The sequence below is a fragment of the Ictalurus furcatus genome, chromosome 22 (genome assembly GCF_023375685.1).
Source record: "Ictalurus furcatus strain D&B chromosome 22, Billie_1.0, whole genome shotgun sequence".
NCBI lineage: Eukaryota > Metazoa > Chordata > Actinopteri > Siluriformes > Ictaluridae > Ictalurus > Ictalurus furcatus.
In genome coordinates this window covers 8733143-8749013 of record NC_071276.1, presented here as the reverse complement: position 1 = coordinate 8749013, position 15871 = coordinate 8733143, and the positions used below count along the sequence as shown (strand labels likewise).

The 15871-nt window shown below is 37.6% G+C and overlaps 1 protein-coding gene across 2 annotated transcripts in view; it reads right to left on the bottom strand.

Annotated features, from left to right (window-relative positions):
* Positions 1 to 15277, bottom strand: part of rxrab (retinoid x receptor, alpha b) — a 69061-nt gene extending 53784 nt beyond the window's left edge. Inside the window, exons 1-2 of one of the 2 annotated variants that reach the window (XM_053653798.1) lie at positions 14806 to 15277; positions 1766 to 1897 (exon numbers count right to left, since the gene is read on the bottom strand). In XM_053653798.1, coding sequence (XP_053509773.1) covers positions 1766 to 1897; positions 14806 to 14833 — 160 coding nt within the window. In that variant the 5' untranslated portion in view covers positions 14834 to 15277. The remainder of the gene's footprint in view (positions 1 to 1765; positions 1898 to 14805) is intronic. The other variant, XM_053653799.1, reaches the window with a different exon arrangement.
* Between the last annotated feature and the right edge of the window lie 594 nt (positions 15278 to 15871).

Genomic DNA, 15871 nt, shown 5'->3' with positions numbered 1-15871 from the left:
ATTTGTGTTACTTTTCCAGGCTTTTACCACAGCCTCTTTCAGTTGTTGTTCATTCTGGGGGTTTATCCCTTCAGTCTCCTCTTCAGGAGGTGAAATGCTGCTTAATTGGTTTACAGTCTGGTGATTGACTTGGCCAGTCTAAAACCTTCCACTTTTTTACCCCGATAAAGTCCTTTGTTGTGTTGGGAGAGTGTTTTGGATCATTGTCTTGCTGCATGATAAAGTTCCTCCTGATTCATTTGGATGCATTTCTCTGTAAATTGGCAAATAAATGTTCCTGAATTCATTCTGCTGCTACCATCATGAGTTACATCATCAATAAAAAAGATTAGTGAGGCTGTTCCAGAAGCAGCCATGCAAGCCCAAGCCATGACACTACCTCCACCATTTTTTATAGAGGAGCTTGTATGTTTTGGATCATGAGCACATCCTTTCTTTCTCCACACATTGACCTTTCCATCACTTTGGTTAATCTTGGTTCAAGAACTTTTGTGGCTCATCTCTGTATTTCTTTGTGAATTTCAATCTGGCTTTCCGATTCTTACTACTGATGAATGGTTCCCATCTTGTGGATATTGTTGGTAACGCCACTGGCTGTTGTTTCTGGGTTTTTCTTCACCATTTTCACAATGTTTCTGTCATCGGCTGTTGTTGTTTTCCTTGGACGACCCATTCGGTGTCTGTTGCTCATGACACCAGTGGTTTCTTACTTTTTCAGGACATCCAAATGGTTTCACTGGCTTTGCCCAAAGTTTATGCAACATCTCTTTTTGATTTTCCCTCTTTTTTCAGCTTCAAAATGGCTTGCTTTTCTCCCATAGGGCTATTTACTGTTTAAACACTCAATAACAGGACACACCTGGGTAACAAGTAACACCTATCAGTCACATGCTCCAATATTTTTGCTCGCCTACAAATTGGGTGCTTCTGATACAAAATCTGCTATGCTCTATATCATTTAACACATCTACATATAAAAAAAAAATCCCGGGAAATAAAATCTGAAATTCTAAACCCTCATCTCATATTCACCTTTTGAACTCAAACCCAAATGTCTTCAGTCTATGGCAAAAACAAATTAACTGGCCATGCCGTTCCAATAGTTTTGGAAGGGACTGTATATCACAGGCCCAGATGGATTCTTTACTTATTCATTACTAGCAAAAACATCACATTATATAGACTGTGAGACTGGGTTATTTACATGATCACAGGATAACCAAAACCTACAGATAATTCTCTCCACAATGCAGATCAATAAACCACTTCCATTAATGAACTGGAAAGGAAGAGAGGAGATTCTTGGCTTTGCTCCAACATATTTTGAATGGAAGGTTTTCAATTGTTTTTCCGCTCTCATACCTACCAAGGTGACGTGACACCATCTTATACCATGAAAACAGAGTTCCAAGGATTTGCCCTGTAGCTGGAGGCAGTCGGTCTCTTTGATTTATGACCATCAGTAACTGTAATAGCACGCAATGAGTTGTCTCAGGGGAAGTATAAATCATAAATGTGTACAGCAGCTCTAATTACTAAGGAAGCTTCTGTTTAAAAAACAGAGACAAAAAAAATAAATGAAAAGCAGCAGTCAGTACTGCAGGTGTGACACTGTACAACAGAGCCAGACTGTGTAGTGTGTATGTATGACAATACACCAACCTTATGTTTTCGATGTACTTCTGTACACAGGCAAAGATATGTATTTACGAGTGTGTGTGTGTGTGTGTGTGTGTGTGTGTGTGTGTGTGTGTGTGTTCTGTACCTGTGGATATCCTGCGCTGGTGCAGCGGGCATGTGCCCGTGAAGCAGGAGCAGCCCGAGGGCGAGCTGCCAGCATTGCCCGGCCGGCCCTGCACACAGGGTGGCACTACTGAGCACGAGCTTTTCAGGAACCCTGGGTGTGTGACATAAGAGGACGTGGGTGAGAGTCACACACTTCCAAACACAGACAGTCATGCTCAATTTGTATGTTATGTTCCACTAGCCAAGCACACAAAACTACAAGGAAAAATGGAGCCAGTTAGGATTCTGGCATATAACAAAGGCATATATGTGTGTGTGTATGTGTGTGTGTGTGTGAGTCTGTGTGTACTTGATTTATATGTAAGCCGTGTAATTTGGAGATGTATTATTTACAAGCTAATAAAAAAATGTGTCCCTATCTGCAGCTTCCTTTTAAATATTAACATTCAGCCACCTTGTAATGCACACACACTTGCAATGAGCCTCTGGGTTGTTTTCTTATTTTAAAGCTCGTATTTACAAGACTCACTAGAGGCCACACTAACAACAGAATCCTTTCCCATCCCCAGTGTCGCATCTTGTTTCCAAGGCGATCAAACTCAAGGTCAAGGATCAGGACTGCAATTCAATACATCAGGAACGTCATAAAAATCTGTTCTTCTGGTCCTCTTCATTAAGCCTTCATAATGAAGCGGGGGGGCCCGGACCTACCGCAACGGCATCAATTATCGCCTGGGATTGTGATTACACAACACTGTCTAATAGGCTTTTGTTAGCCTTGAAGGCTGTATTAGCAATGAGGGAAGTGAAGACTCAAGTGGCATTACTCCTCGTAATTAATTAGATCAGCATGTGGAGTCTTTCAGATGACTTCAGGGTTCTGTAGCTATAATACAATTTGAGACAGACATACTGATAATTATGTGAAACTATGCAATACAAAAAGTAAATTATTCAAACTTAAAGAAGTTATAATAATAAAAGCATTGCCAAATGTAATAAAAACATTGCCAAGCCTACGCTACCTCATACTGATACTGATCCCCGCCTCCTGTGCTGATGCTATATAAGCCTCATTGGATGGTTTTTAGCTTTTGTGTCTCTGATTAGAATGGGGATATTTCTGGGCCAGAAAAATGTAAACAAATGCTTAGAAAAAAGAAACATTAGGAAGAATAACAATATTACAAATCACCGAGATACTATATTTAATTGGTACCTTTAATGATTTAACGAAGTCAAACATACTTTTAGAGCCAAACAGACTTTGTGGTAATCCAAATAAACTCATTCAGGCATGATTCAGTGTGTAGTCCTCACATGCATATATACCACTTTTGATTCACTTTATATAGATAATCTTAATAGGATTTGTGTATTTCCTTGGAATTGTAACTGTGTCGTTTTAGACTTATACAGTGCATAACTTTTGTACATATACTGTTAAAGCAAGAAAGAAAAATGGATAGAGAAAGAGGGAGAAAGAGTAAGGGATGTGGCTGCGGCGTAAACGTAGGCAGCTCCACAGATTCTTAAAATAGTTGCAGAACTCAGCCCCCTAACTGTACCCCTACACACTGAAAAACAGACCCGCAGTGTATAGTCGAATAGCGTGGAGTAGGAAAGAGACCCAGGCAGAAAGAGAAAAAAGCAAGAGAAAAAGAGAAAGAGAGATGAGAAAGGGAAAAAAGAGGAGAGGTTACCCTAGATTGAGAAGCACTCCTGACCTCAAGTTCAACTTCACAGTCACAGGTCACAGTTCATTCCTCTCACTTTCTCAGTGAACGTCATGCCAGACACCCCCCCCCCCCCCCGCCCACACACACACACAAAATGACTCAATAGCTGTCCAGCTAACCAATTAACCAGAAGTCATATTTCTTGAACATATTACTTTGCTTGTGACAATTCCTTAAAAAAAAATTCAAAGTTTTCCAAGTGAACCAAAATAATTCTCTGCTGCCTTGTCACTGATAGGGATTTTTGTGGGTGTGCGAAAGAGTTCCTGAAATTTATTCCCAATGCAACCAACATAGTTTCCAAATTAAATCAGCCTGGAGTCACTGCTCTGCTATAAGCCTGAGGAGGAAGATGAAATGTGTATTTTTCATACTCCTGCCAACCCAGGTCCAGAATACAGATTAAAACAGTATGCAAATCACACAAACTGTGGCAAACATCAACGTCTGGAAGAAATATGAGGATTCTGACTGAATCCTGTATGACATAGTGAGAGAGAGAGAGAGAGAGACAGAGAGGGAGAGAGATAGAGAGAGATTCACACATCCTCACCTATACTGAAAAAAACATGATTAAGGCTCTTGATGTGTATTGATGCTGTCAGTACAATAGCGTTTCCCTTTCCTGTTTCCCCTCAGGCTCAGAGTGTGAGAGATGAATCTTTCTGGGAGATTAATGAATGCTAGATGGAAAACAAAGTCTGGTGGCAATAACTAGACAACATTTGGTGCTGTTTTCGTCTGCAGGAAAAAAAATAAAAGGAAAAACCATAGTGTGATGATATTTTGCAGATTTCTTTTTGGATGTGACAGGATGTTTTCTTTCATCCCTTTAAAAATGAGAAACAGATCTTTTATCATCTATCACTCTTTCTATATTTATTCATAACTGATTTTTTTCTTCTCTAAAATTCTACTTTGCAGATAATCAGGCAAACAAAAAAAAAAGCACAGAATATGATGATGTTCTGTAGGTGAACCAAAAGAAGATGAAAGCTAATAAACAGTCTCTCTCTCTCTCTCTCTCTGTCCCCACCCTACCGTGCCACGAGGTAAAGACTTGGTGAGTTTAGTGCATTTTAAGCCTCAGAGGTGAATATCAGCATTCCTGACAAACAGTTTGCCTTAATTAAAACCTCTCTGCAGATGCACCCCATTCTTTGAGCCTCTGAAGTAAATTTGCCAAAGCTGCACCAATGAAAACACATCAGCACTGACCTTCTCCTGGACAAAACAAGTGTTATGATGACCTTTTTTTTCTGCATGTCGCATTGATCCACATCAGTTTTATAAGGTCACAAACGGTTCGTGAATTCTTGTAGGATACATGATGACTTAAAGCATTCACTGAACGTTTCAATGTAAGCCAGCAGAACTAGCCCTCAAAGATCTCTCTATTTTCACTGGCCCATTAAGCACAACCAAGATCTAATGAAAACAACCTTTTCATTATGCGGGATGTCAAACCCAAGATTAAAACTATAGATATTATTCTGAATTAAATAAGTTAATCAGATAATGGAGATGGGACTATTTAGGCTTTTCACATCATGAAATACATATTAGAGAAATTATTTCTACAAACAATCCAGACATCAAGATATTTTATGTAGTCAGGTCATAAAATAATGGACTTCCTGCCCACTGCATTAACTGCTGTGTTTTTACTCATGCCAAACCAGACAGAAGCTGAATATGAAAACTTGATGGTCGTATGACACACACACACACACACACACACACGGCTCCAGCATCCTGTTCCTCATCTACTCATTGTTCTCCTATGACTTCCTGCTGTGCACAAAACATCATTCATACAAATCAATTCGTTGTATGAACAGCTATCAAGGATTCACCATATGCAAGCACAAAACTCAAATTCATCACTGAGTAGAGTCTGCTCTAAGGATCTGAGGATGTGTCAGTCGCTAAACCAAAAAAAATAATCAGGTAGGACATCAACAAAAACAGGATAATTAAAAAAAATAATAAATCTATGGAAAAAAACAACAACAAACAAACAAAAACAAAACACCACCTCCAGCAACACCAAAAAAGCAGCCCAAACAGAATAACACCATAGCTCAGAAAATCAATCCAACAGTAGAAGAAGAATGTCAACGGCATTAGTTACGGCCTTACATTGTTTAAACGCCAGCACCACCCCAGAGACACCTCCATCAATCCATAAAGGAAGCAAAGCCACATAAAGGAACTGTGAGGAATGTGCAGCACAATTAAGGCGGGTGTGTTACTTTCTAACCTCTCAAAAAGAAACAGCACACAACCACAAACAGAAGAAAGAAATAATCACAAGGACAAAATATGGTGAAGCATGCAAACTAAGTCTCTAGCTCATCTACTTTAGCCGTACTGCAGATTACTTTAAATAATATTTCACCCTAAAACTAAATTAGACTCAGTAACCAGAGATCCAGACAAAATATAGCTGAGTTTTTTTTCCCTCAACCAACATCACATTTACACAAGTAAAATTTTATTTGATAAATTTGATTATAGATGTATAACAGCACTTTTTTCTTTTAAATCTTTAACAAATACTCCACCAGCTATAACCCATGCATCAGTATGTTCCCTAACCATACACTGAAAAGTTTGTAATCCTAACAAAGCAAGGCAATTCGCTAATCAGTAACATGTTGTTTTTTGCTTGGAATAAACAAAGTACAGGGTTATTTATTTAAAATGAGCCAAAAAAAATTCTGAATGATTATTCAGACCTTGTATACAATGCTAATGATTTTTAACGTCGACAAATAGTTATGTTTATAAATGTTTGTTTACGTTTTCAGAAGGGGCTCAAAGCTCCAACGAGTTAATGACAGAACCTAAAGAAACCAAAATAACAGGCAGGAAAAAATGGCACCACCATTTTACAATTGGAACCAAATTACAAGTCATTATAACCAGTTTCTGATTATTTAGAATTATGTGAATAACAGTAAACCACAGTTTCCAGTTTCCACATTACTATATTTACTTAATATGTTGGCACAGATGGTACATAAAACAGGTTAGTCCAAAAACAAATAACTCATCATACACACTGTGAAATAGAAATGGCATTAAATTGCACTACAGGTAAGATATATAAATATATATATATATATATATATATAGAGAGAGAGAGAGAGAGAGAGAGAGAGAGAGAGAGAGAGAGAAAGAGAGAGAGAGAGAGAGAGAATATATACATGTTTCTACTTATCAGGCTCATAATTATGGACAGCCTTAATTAGTTTGATGAAAATATGCATGTGCTATTTGCTTTTTAGCAAATCCTGAGTGGTATAGCAAAAATGTTTATTTTACTTTTCATTAAAAGGTTTTATCACTGAAACCGTTGTAAAAGTCATGGTAGTCAGACTTTTTTTTTTTTTTTTAAATGTATAAAATTACGTTTTGTGGCTACTGAACAATGGCAAACACTTCATAGCATGTTGTATTTACAACCATAATTCACAACTACTCTAATTATATAATTAATTATCATGCTATTCAACTTAATAATCAATTATTACACCACAGTGCTCTAGAATTCTCAGTGATTTGCCAGGAAGTGTTGATTAATTTTCTACAACAGCAGCTCTGACAGTAGTGCAATTCAAATCACATTGACATAAATGTGCTCGTTATAATGTTATTGTTCCTATAGTAAGAGCTTATTCACAGGGACATGAATGGAGGATGCGCCACAAAAACAGATGAAGAAAATGAGTGTAATTATTGAAATGGTGAAGTGTGTATCAGTCAGTGTTAAAACATTTCCTTTACGTTTTCTGACATGGGAAAATCCTCAGGACAGAGAACTTGTGGTTTCTCGGTAAGATGACAAGCTGCATTTTTTTGTCTTATTAATTTTAAGAGAGCAAAAAAGAGATGCTGGTGAGGGAATGACTGCATATAGCTGTAAGTGATAAAAACTAACTTGCTTCACAACTTGTTCTACAACATTAAATGCAATGTGATAAAACATAGTGGTACAAGGGGAATAAAACACTTTGGGATGTGCTGTGATTGGAAAATAATCACTGTTGATTATTTTCCTAGGACAGCATCCTCTGGAGTGTTTTTGTTGCTGTTGTTCCTTACATATTTTGCAGTTGCAGCTGTAATTTAGAACTGGATACGTATCTGTATTCCTGCACTGCCACTAATTAACCACTGGAGCTGTGTGTTAGCTTCAGGGGAAAACACAGAGACACACAAACCCCCCCCCCCCCCACACACACACACACACACAGCATGCAAGCAACACATGTCAAGTCAATATCATGACATTCATCAAAGGAATGAAGCACAAATAGGTTTTTTTTATGAAGAAACTGCACAGTCTCTGTCTGCCTGACACATCTATCAAGTGAAACTGTCTAAACAGATTAGATTAGGGGAAAATATTTCTGGCCAATTCCAGCATTATAAATGTGACATATGAACTCAAATTGACTTGCAAAGTGTTTCGTTGTCTACACACTGTGAGGCATATCGGGTCATGTTACCATTCAGGTAGAACACTGACCATCATTAAAGCATTAAGGTATTCATGGACTTTATGTAGATATATAGCAGTTTATAAGGATGTGACATCACAGAAATTTTAACAAATGTATGAAAAAAACTTCAATAAAATAAACAAAAAAGCACAGCTGTCTTGTCAAAGTGTCTAGTTTTGATTTACACATCAATAAGAAATCTAGCAATAAAGTTGTGGCATTTAAAAATAAATAGTCTGTTACAGACCATATTAAGCACTTGGCTGTTGTTCATTATTGTATAAAGCAACTGAACTGTATATTACAACTAATGAATAAAGACTTACATGGCAATATAAAAGATGGATTTTCCTGAAATTATAAGTAACACTTAATAAGTATATAAATAAATTACGTTGCTATGAATACATCTATAAACAATAATATATAAACAATAATCAACTATTTTAATTTTTTTAATGGATGAAAAAAGAGTTTCATTAGCTTTAATGCATTTTTTTTTCAACACCCAGTGGAACAACCACATATGCATCCTGTACCAGTAATTAGATTATTAGGAGTTGGAGAAGAGCTGGTTATTTATTTATTTATTTATTTATTTATGTTTAAATAATCATTATACAACTCTGCATACCAGAGAAAGACTAGAAATAAACTCAGAGGTAAATACAGAATAGTGATTCATTCTTCACTGAACATTTTACTGTATATACAGACTTTTAATCAGCAGGATTAGTGCATATTCATTCGTTAAATATGCTTTGAATCTTAGCCTAATTATGAAAAAAATATATATGAGAGTCAGTCAAATGTAAACCTTATTTTGCAATGTTTATTGCAAATAGGTGTCACAAATGTGTATAATTTTTCTACAAAGTCGGCTTTTTGTTCAGTGAAGGATTGCTTCTTGCACTGCGTCGGATTCCTTTTAAAAATGTTTTAATTAAATTCTGATTCATGTCGCGCTTATCTGACTTACCCTTGTATATAATAAATTATGAAAAAAACAAAGCAGGTTGCTGTAGGATGTGTGATAAAAAAAATAATATATGAGGTTGTTGTTATTAATTGTGACTGTTCATATATTTACAGTATAATAGTACTAGAATTAGTTGTTATAAGTGTCTGAGTGTTTGACTCTACCACACAGTGCAAAAATGTGCTGAACTAGTAGTGGGTGGAAGGACGGTTCATCTGCTTTACAGGTTGTGCTTCTTCTTGATGTATGGATATTATCTTAGCTGTTACACCTGTCTGGAACATGTTTAAACAACATGCGATGTGACACAGTAAAAGTGTGAGCAAAGGATAGAGAACTTGCTTTCCTATTCCTGACATTCCCATGTATCTAGACTGGTCATGCACCATGACCAACACACGGCCATAGTGAAAATAATTTTAATGATTCTCAGGACCAATTAATAGAACATATACTGCTGTCTATATTCACAAAATAAATATAAATAGCTGGTTTTATTGTTAGAAATACAAGAAATACAAATATCACATTTTGCATTGTTCTTGTGTATAGCAAAGACACTTTTGTTCATCCAGAAATAGCAAGATTGTGTTGCTATTGTGATTAGCACTTTAGTCTGGCCCTATTACAAAAATGGAACAGATTTCGCTCCTATGACAAACAATGCAAAACATGATCATTATTTTTTTATTTAGAAAAATAAAACTAGTTTTAGATTTAAATTTTTTTAGAACCAATAATGATAAATCTTATTATATAATACATTATTTATATAATCAATCTTTTCTCAAGGATGTACTTAAAAGGGAATATAATATAATTGTGAGGTTCGGGTTAGGAACGTTAGGATTTTGTTATTTGTATTTCAGGGAACCAAAGGGAACTAAAAATATTAATCAGTAACCTTGTTATTGTCCTTGTGATATTTAAGGCACATTATAGTGTGATATATACTGGTACTGTGATCATTTTAATCTATATTTTGATATACATTTTAGGCCATACTGTCCACTACTATGCTGAGCACATTAACTGGCTTTTTGTGATTTTTATTAGCCAAGATCTAATCTAATATATATAATATATCCCTAATAGATCTAATATATCCCTAAAACAGGCTCTCATGAAACCCTCTGCATGTCCCAAAGTTCAAAATTTCAAGCGCCTTTTTAACAAATCAACCAGCACCAAACGACAGCATACTTTTCATACTTTCATACACTGACATTTATTTGTATTACTCAATCATCCTTTCAAATGTCTATCTTGACACCTACCTTGGCAACTATCTTGGCAGCTTCTACAGAGGAAAATCTTTTTTTGGCTTGACGCCAGTGTCTATAGGGCTGTACATGTATCACCATTTAATGTTCACTGCAATCCAAAAGGGTTTTCACATTCTTCTGTATGTAAAGGTATTTTGCCAAGATAAGTGTGTCTTTATATATTCAACAAAGAGCTGTGATTGCACTTTGGACATTCATGATTTGGTTCATGTGCACAGAGACACGATGTGAAAAACTGTTGAATTGTAACAATGAACATGACTGTAACTGAGGCACATCACACCTAGCCTGGTATCACATGAGCAGTAGTCTGAGGGGTCCATTATCGTGTTTGGGAATTTGTGCATGTGTATAATTTAATGCACTCAGCCTTGAAGATATGCACAGCTTTAAGGGTATCGTGATCTCTGAAAGATCTTATCTTGACTACTAACTGCCACACTTTCAGCCAATGACCATGCAACAGAGGCAGAATGTTTACAGGAAACAACCAGAAAGCTTACTTAAAATCTAAAGCAACAAAAAGAAAGGTGAATTAAGAACAAACCTTTACAGAACATCAAAAATGTTTGGTTTTTTTTTTTATTTATTTTTATTACACATAATTTATAGATGGATTTACACTTGCATATAGTGAAAGACCTTTTTTTTTTTGGAAATTAAATGTATACTCCAGCGTTTTTCAACCTAATATCTGCTGGATAAAATAAAAAAGTCTCTGTGTTGAGAAAAAAAGCAGAGAACTGAAAAACTCAAAACTTACTCATAACAGAAGTAAAGGGTAGTCAATAAATGTATAGTCCAAATGTATATTTAATAGAACAGTTTCATTACTTATTCAAATGAATCACTAAATATGCATATTTTACTCTTTTAGAAATGAGAACAATCTGTTATGCCTTACAAACATACTCGCCTGGCTCTGATTGTGCATGAATACCACAATCTTTATAACTATATCTATAATACTATCCTATAATAACTATATCTTCAGTTAAGTGTAAATAATTAGAAATAAATGTTTTCAGATGCACAGTGATGCAGCGGGTTTGTGTTGCTGGCTCACAGTGTCACTGTCTCTGTTTCAATCCTGAGCTCAAGTTACTGTCTGCGTGGAGTTTCTGTGCATGTTCCCTGTGTGTTTCCTCCCAGTTCTCTGGTTTCCTCCCACTGTCCATAAACATGCTGGATTGCCTATGCTAAATTGCACCTATGTGTGAATGAGTGTGTGAATGTGAGTGTGCATGGTGCCTTATAATGAACTAGTGTCTCATCCAGGCTGTATTGTCATTTCTTCAGTGTTGGAAAGTTGGATAAAGTTACATAAGAACAGCTTCGGAGTCTTTTTTTAAAACATATATATTAAGACCTTTACTGTTAGAGTGCAACAATTGCAGTTTTCCATCTATACATCCATTTCCTGTAATGCTTATCCTACACAGGGTTGCGGGGAGCCTGGAGCCATTTGTAGTTTTCAGTTTGCATTAGATACTCACATGCATTTTACATGTTTATTGATGGAGTTTAACTGCCCTGATTGCAAGTGATTTTCAAGTCAACAGACTTTTTGTCTTTTCTCAGTACAGAGAGGGGTGTCCGAATACTTGTCTGTGGTAGCAAATTAGATTACAATATGATGAAGTATTCCTTTAATATGAGCATGAAAAACAATATTATAATACCATTATTTGGTAATAATTGGGAAACATACATTCCATAAACATTCTGTTATGTATTTCCTGGAATAAACAAGCACTGCACTTACAAAAAAAAAAACAAAAACCCAAAATAAACAAAATTCTGTGACTTGTACATTTGCTTGTCCAAAGGTCAAGGTTATATCTTAAAACAACAGAGAGTTTAACCTCCTAACTTTGCACCTGGTAATTACCCAGCTGCCCTTCTCATTACCATGTCTCCAAAGTAGCCACAGACATATTAGGCCATTACAGTGGCCATGACCCAGCACGCTTCAGACAAAGCATTAGTGTAGCCTGTATGGTAAAGGCAAAATCCTGTTCAGAGAGGCCACACACACACACACACACACACACACACACACACACACACACACGCGAGACTGGGTGTTTATGCTCATAAAATGAGACGGAGCAGATGAGAGCGGCGTGGCACATTCTGTCGCTCTGTCTCAAAGCCAGGCTCTAAATGCCAAATCCATTAGCTCAAAGTAAATTGGGTAGCAGAGATCAGATATGACTAATCCACTATACGGGACAAGTGGAAAGGGGAAGAATGAAAGAGGCCTGCCCAAAGACAACCTTTTAATATTGTCTTGTGACAGTCATGACTTGCAAAACTGGCTCAGAGTTTAGGGTCGCAATGTTCTGGGTCACACAGAGATCACTGTTTTGATTTGTTTAGCAGGCCAGAGCTACATAAACTACATAAGAGCAGGGGAATAACACAGTCCATAGTACAAGGGGCAACCAAGCTGTTATTAATTAATCGGTGCATACAGTACACAGAGCAAATCATTAACAACTAGGGCTTTTGGGCATATCATAGATAACGTCTTCTATCCTTCATGTATCTCTTGTGTTATATTCAAAAGGCTTCAGGTACTTGAACAACAATTTGTGCAAGAATGAATCATGACAGAGAAGTCTTAAGCTTTCTGACTCCCTCCCAAATGTGTGTGTGTGTGTGTGTGTGTGTGTTAACTGTCACTTTAAACTTCCTTAAGTGCAATTTGGCCCTTCTGCATGTCTAGAAAGGAGCCCATGCAACCTTTGATTCGGAGCCAGACAGTGGCTGGAGGGTGTCTGTGAGATGCTGTCACTTTAAGCAATTAACTTTCCCTTTAAAGGCTCCCTAATAAAATTGACAGCTGCAGACATTCACAAAAGCACCAATCACCTCCTCAGAGCTACTAAACCACAGTGCTGTAAACCCAACTGGTCCTGTTTTATTGGGGTGGTCCTGAACACCTCGGGCCATCCTACAAAGAGAGCCAATGCTTCCCTCTGACACCCATGGACTTGGGAGTCACTGCTCAAAGCGAGGGGTCACCCCTAAGGCCAAGCGGATGGGAACTTCCTAAGACGTACTTAAGGGTATAGTGATTAGTCTTCATTACATAGATCATAGAGTTTGTCGACAGAAGGTGACTAAACCCATGCACCACATTACTATCATTCATTCAGTAATCTTGGCATCCTGGTCAGGTTGTGAAGCAGGAACACACCCTGGATGCTACAACAGTCCATCACAGTTTATTAATAAGTTTTAAATCTGTAGTGACCAAATAAGCACCAAAACAATGTGAGAATTTGCCAAATGCTGTTAAACCCATTTTTATCGTCTTCTTGGATATCACACCATTACGTATTATTAACCTAAATTCCACTTTGAGGTATGATAAAGTGTTTTCGTTGTTCATCTACAGCACTGGGGGGCTTCAGAAGTTCAGAGCTAATACAAAAACAAGGTCTGCTGATTATAGACTTTAAAGATTTCTGGCTACTTTCCAAACCACATATGCGCCCTACGGCCTATTGTTGAGCACAGAAGTATGCGAGTTGGACACAGCTTCAAAGATTAATAGCTTAACCTTTTAAACGGCCAGAACCCGTAAGCAACTCTGGACTCGCTCTTTTCTATTAGCGTCACTGTAGTTAGTGAATAATTTCTGAATATATATGCTGAAAGATGAATAACAATAATCATCTGAATGTTTCTAGGGTTAAAAGCTCACACGGGCCATGCACAAGAATCAGGTAATCATGTAAACTATAGACATCCTGATGACATCTCATACCTCACGCCTTTCACTTCTCACCTTTCCACGGTCCATTCAGACCAAATCAGCTATTAGCTGCATTATTTCCACCAATTCTCACAAACCATACTTAGGGCAGTAGTTTAGAGATTAAAGTGTGCCTCAGTGAGTTTGTTACCAGTGAGGTGTGCTTAGGATTCTCATCATGAACACAGTCTGGCAATCTGGACATTAGATAAGTGGAAGATTTGGGAAAGAAGGTGGCAGTGACAGACTGGACAGAGATTTGGTTTTCTAACAACAAACTCTTAAACGCTCCATCTAAATAATGGTACAGTACTGTACTAAGTGAACTACTCAGAGATTGTGAAGAGTAAGAGGTTTGGGACGAAGCCCAGCAGTGAAACAAGCACAGCAAGGTTACTATAACAAGTTAACACATGGAATTAAATATTAACACTACTACCACCACCAACAGCACCACCACCAACAACAACAACAACAACAACAATAATAAGTATCCGAGGTAAACATCAACGTGTGACAGTAAACTAAAACTACTATAAGATTTTCAAAGCTAGATCCATTTCCAGGATTTGAAATGAATGAACTGTAACCCTATTGAAATGATTGTTTCAGTGTTAGTTTGTATCCAGCTGCACTTGTGCGTTAAACTCGTGCAGGCTGTGTGGAGTGGAGAAGCACACCTACAGTCCAGGCCGATGCAAAATCCTCAGTATGATGACTGCTGGCTGTTACTGCGGAGGGAAATGGAAACCACATCACACAGAAACGCCAAACTTACCTAGCGACAAGAAAGGTTTGGTTTCCATGTTAGCTCATGCCAGCTGCAGTGGATAAACCACACTCTGGTACTCCGGAGCTTTGGTCGAGTTGGCAATAAAGATCCAGCAGGAATCACGGCGCTCGTGTATGTGTCAGCGTGTGTGTGCGTGTGAACTCCGCTGTCAGCGCGCGCTTTAACCAGACTAAAGTGAACACTACAGCGCGCGCGGCTCGCTGCTCGGCTCTGCTGCTCATACTGGGGCCCCTCTCAGGGGGTACTCCGAGGGCAATCAGCGCAGGCACAGTCAGTACGTTTACATTGACAACAATAATCCGATATTAACCCGATTAAGACAATACTCTGATTAAAAAACTACCATGTAAACAGCGATTATTGATTACCTACAGTAAGTAAACACAAATTGAATTAAGACATGTGGAGTATTCCTATTTTAGTCGCATTATCGACGTGCATTACAGACATGTTAACACCGTAATCATGAATATTCTTTTCATGTTCAGGTTTTACATGTTATAGAGCACAGATCGATTAACGGCACACGTCATTACGTCCCCACGCCATGCCAGCCGACGTTCCCTCCAGAATTTCACGTATCAACATACGGTTCGTCTTCATTATGGTACCGTATACAGTTTTGGGTGTTTAATTTTTAATTTTACGAAAGCTTCAAGTGCAGTTAATTATTTGTCATGCTGTACGTGCAAATAGACGACTGCTTGAAGAAGTGGACTGTGTCCAAAACCGCGTACTTACCTACTATATAGTAGCTGATATACATGTATTTCTCCTACTATATACTGTAGTAGGTAAGCACGCGGTTTCAGACGCAGCCGTGCTCTCTTGTTTGCTGTTAAACGGTTGAGCGCTGCCGTGTGTGTACGTTTCCTGTCGCAAAATGCTGCAAAAACTCCCACACCACGTTAATAGTGTGATTAAGGTGTGTGCATGTCTATAATGCACCTCGATAATACAACTAAAATAGGAATACTCCACATGTCTTAATTCAATTTGTGTTTACTTTGAGTATGACATTAGTCGGATTACGTTAATTAATAATCGCTGT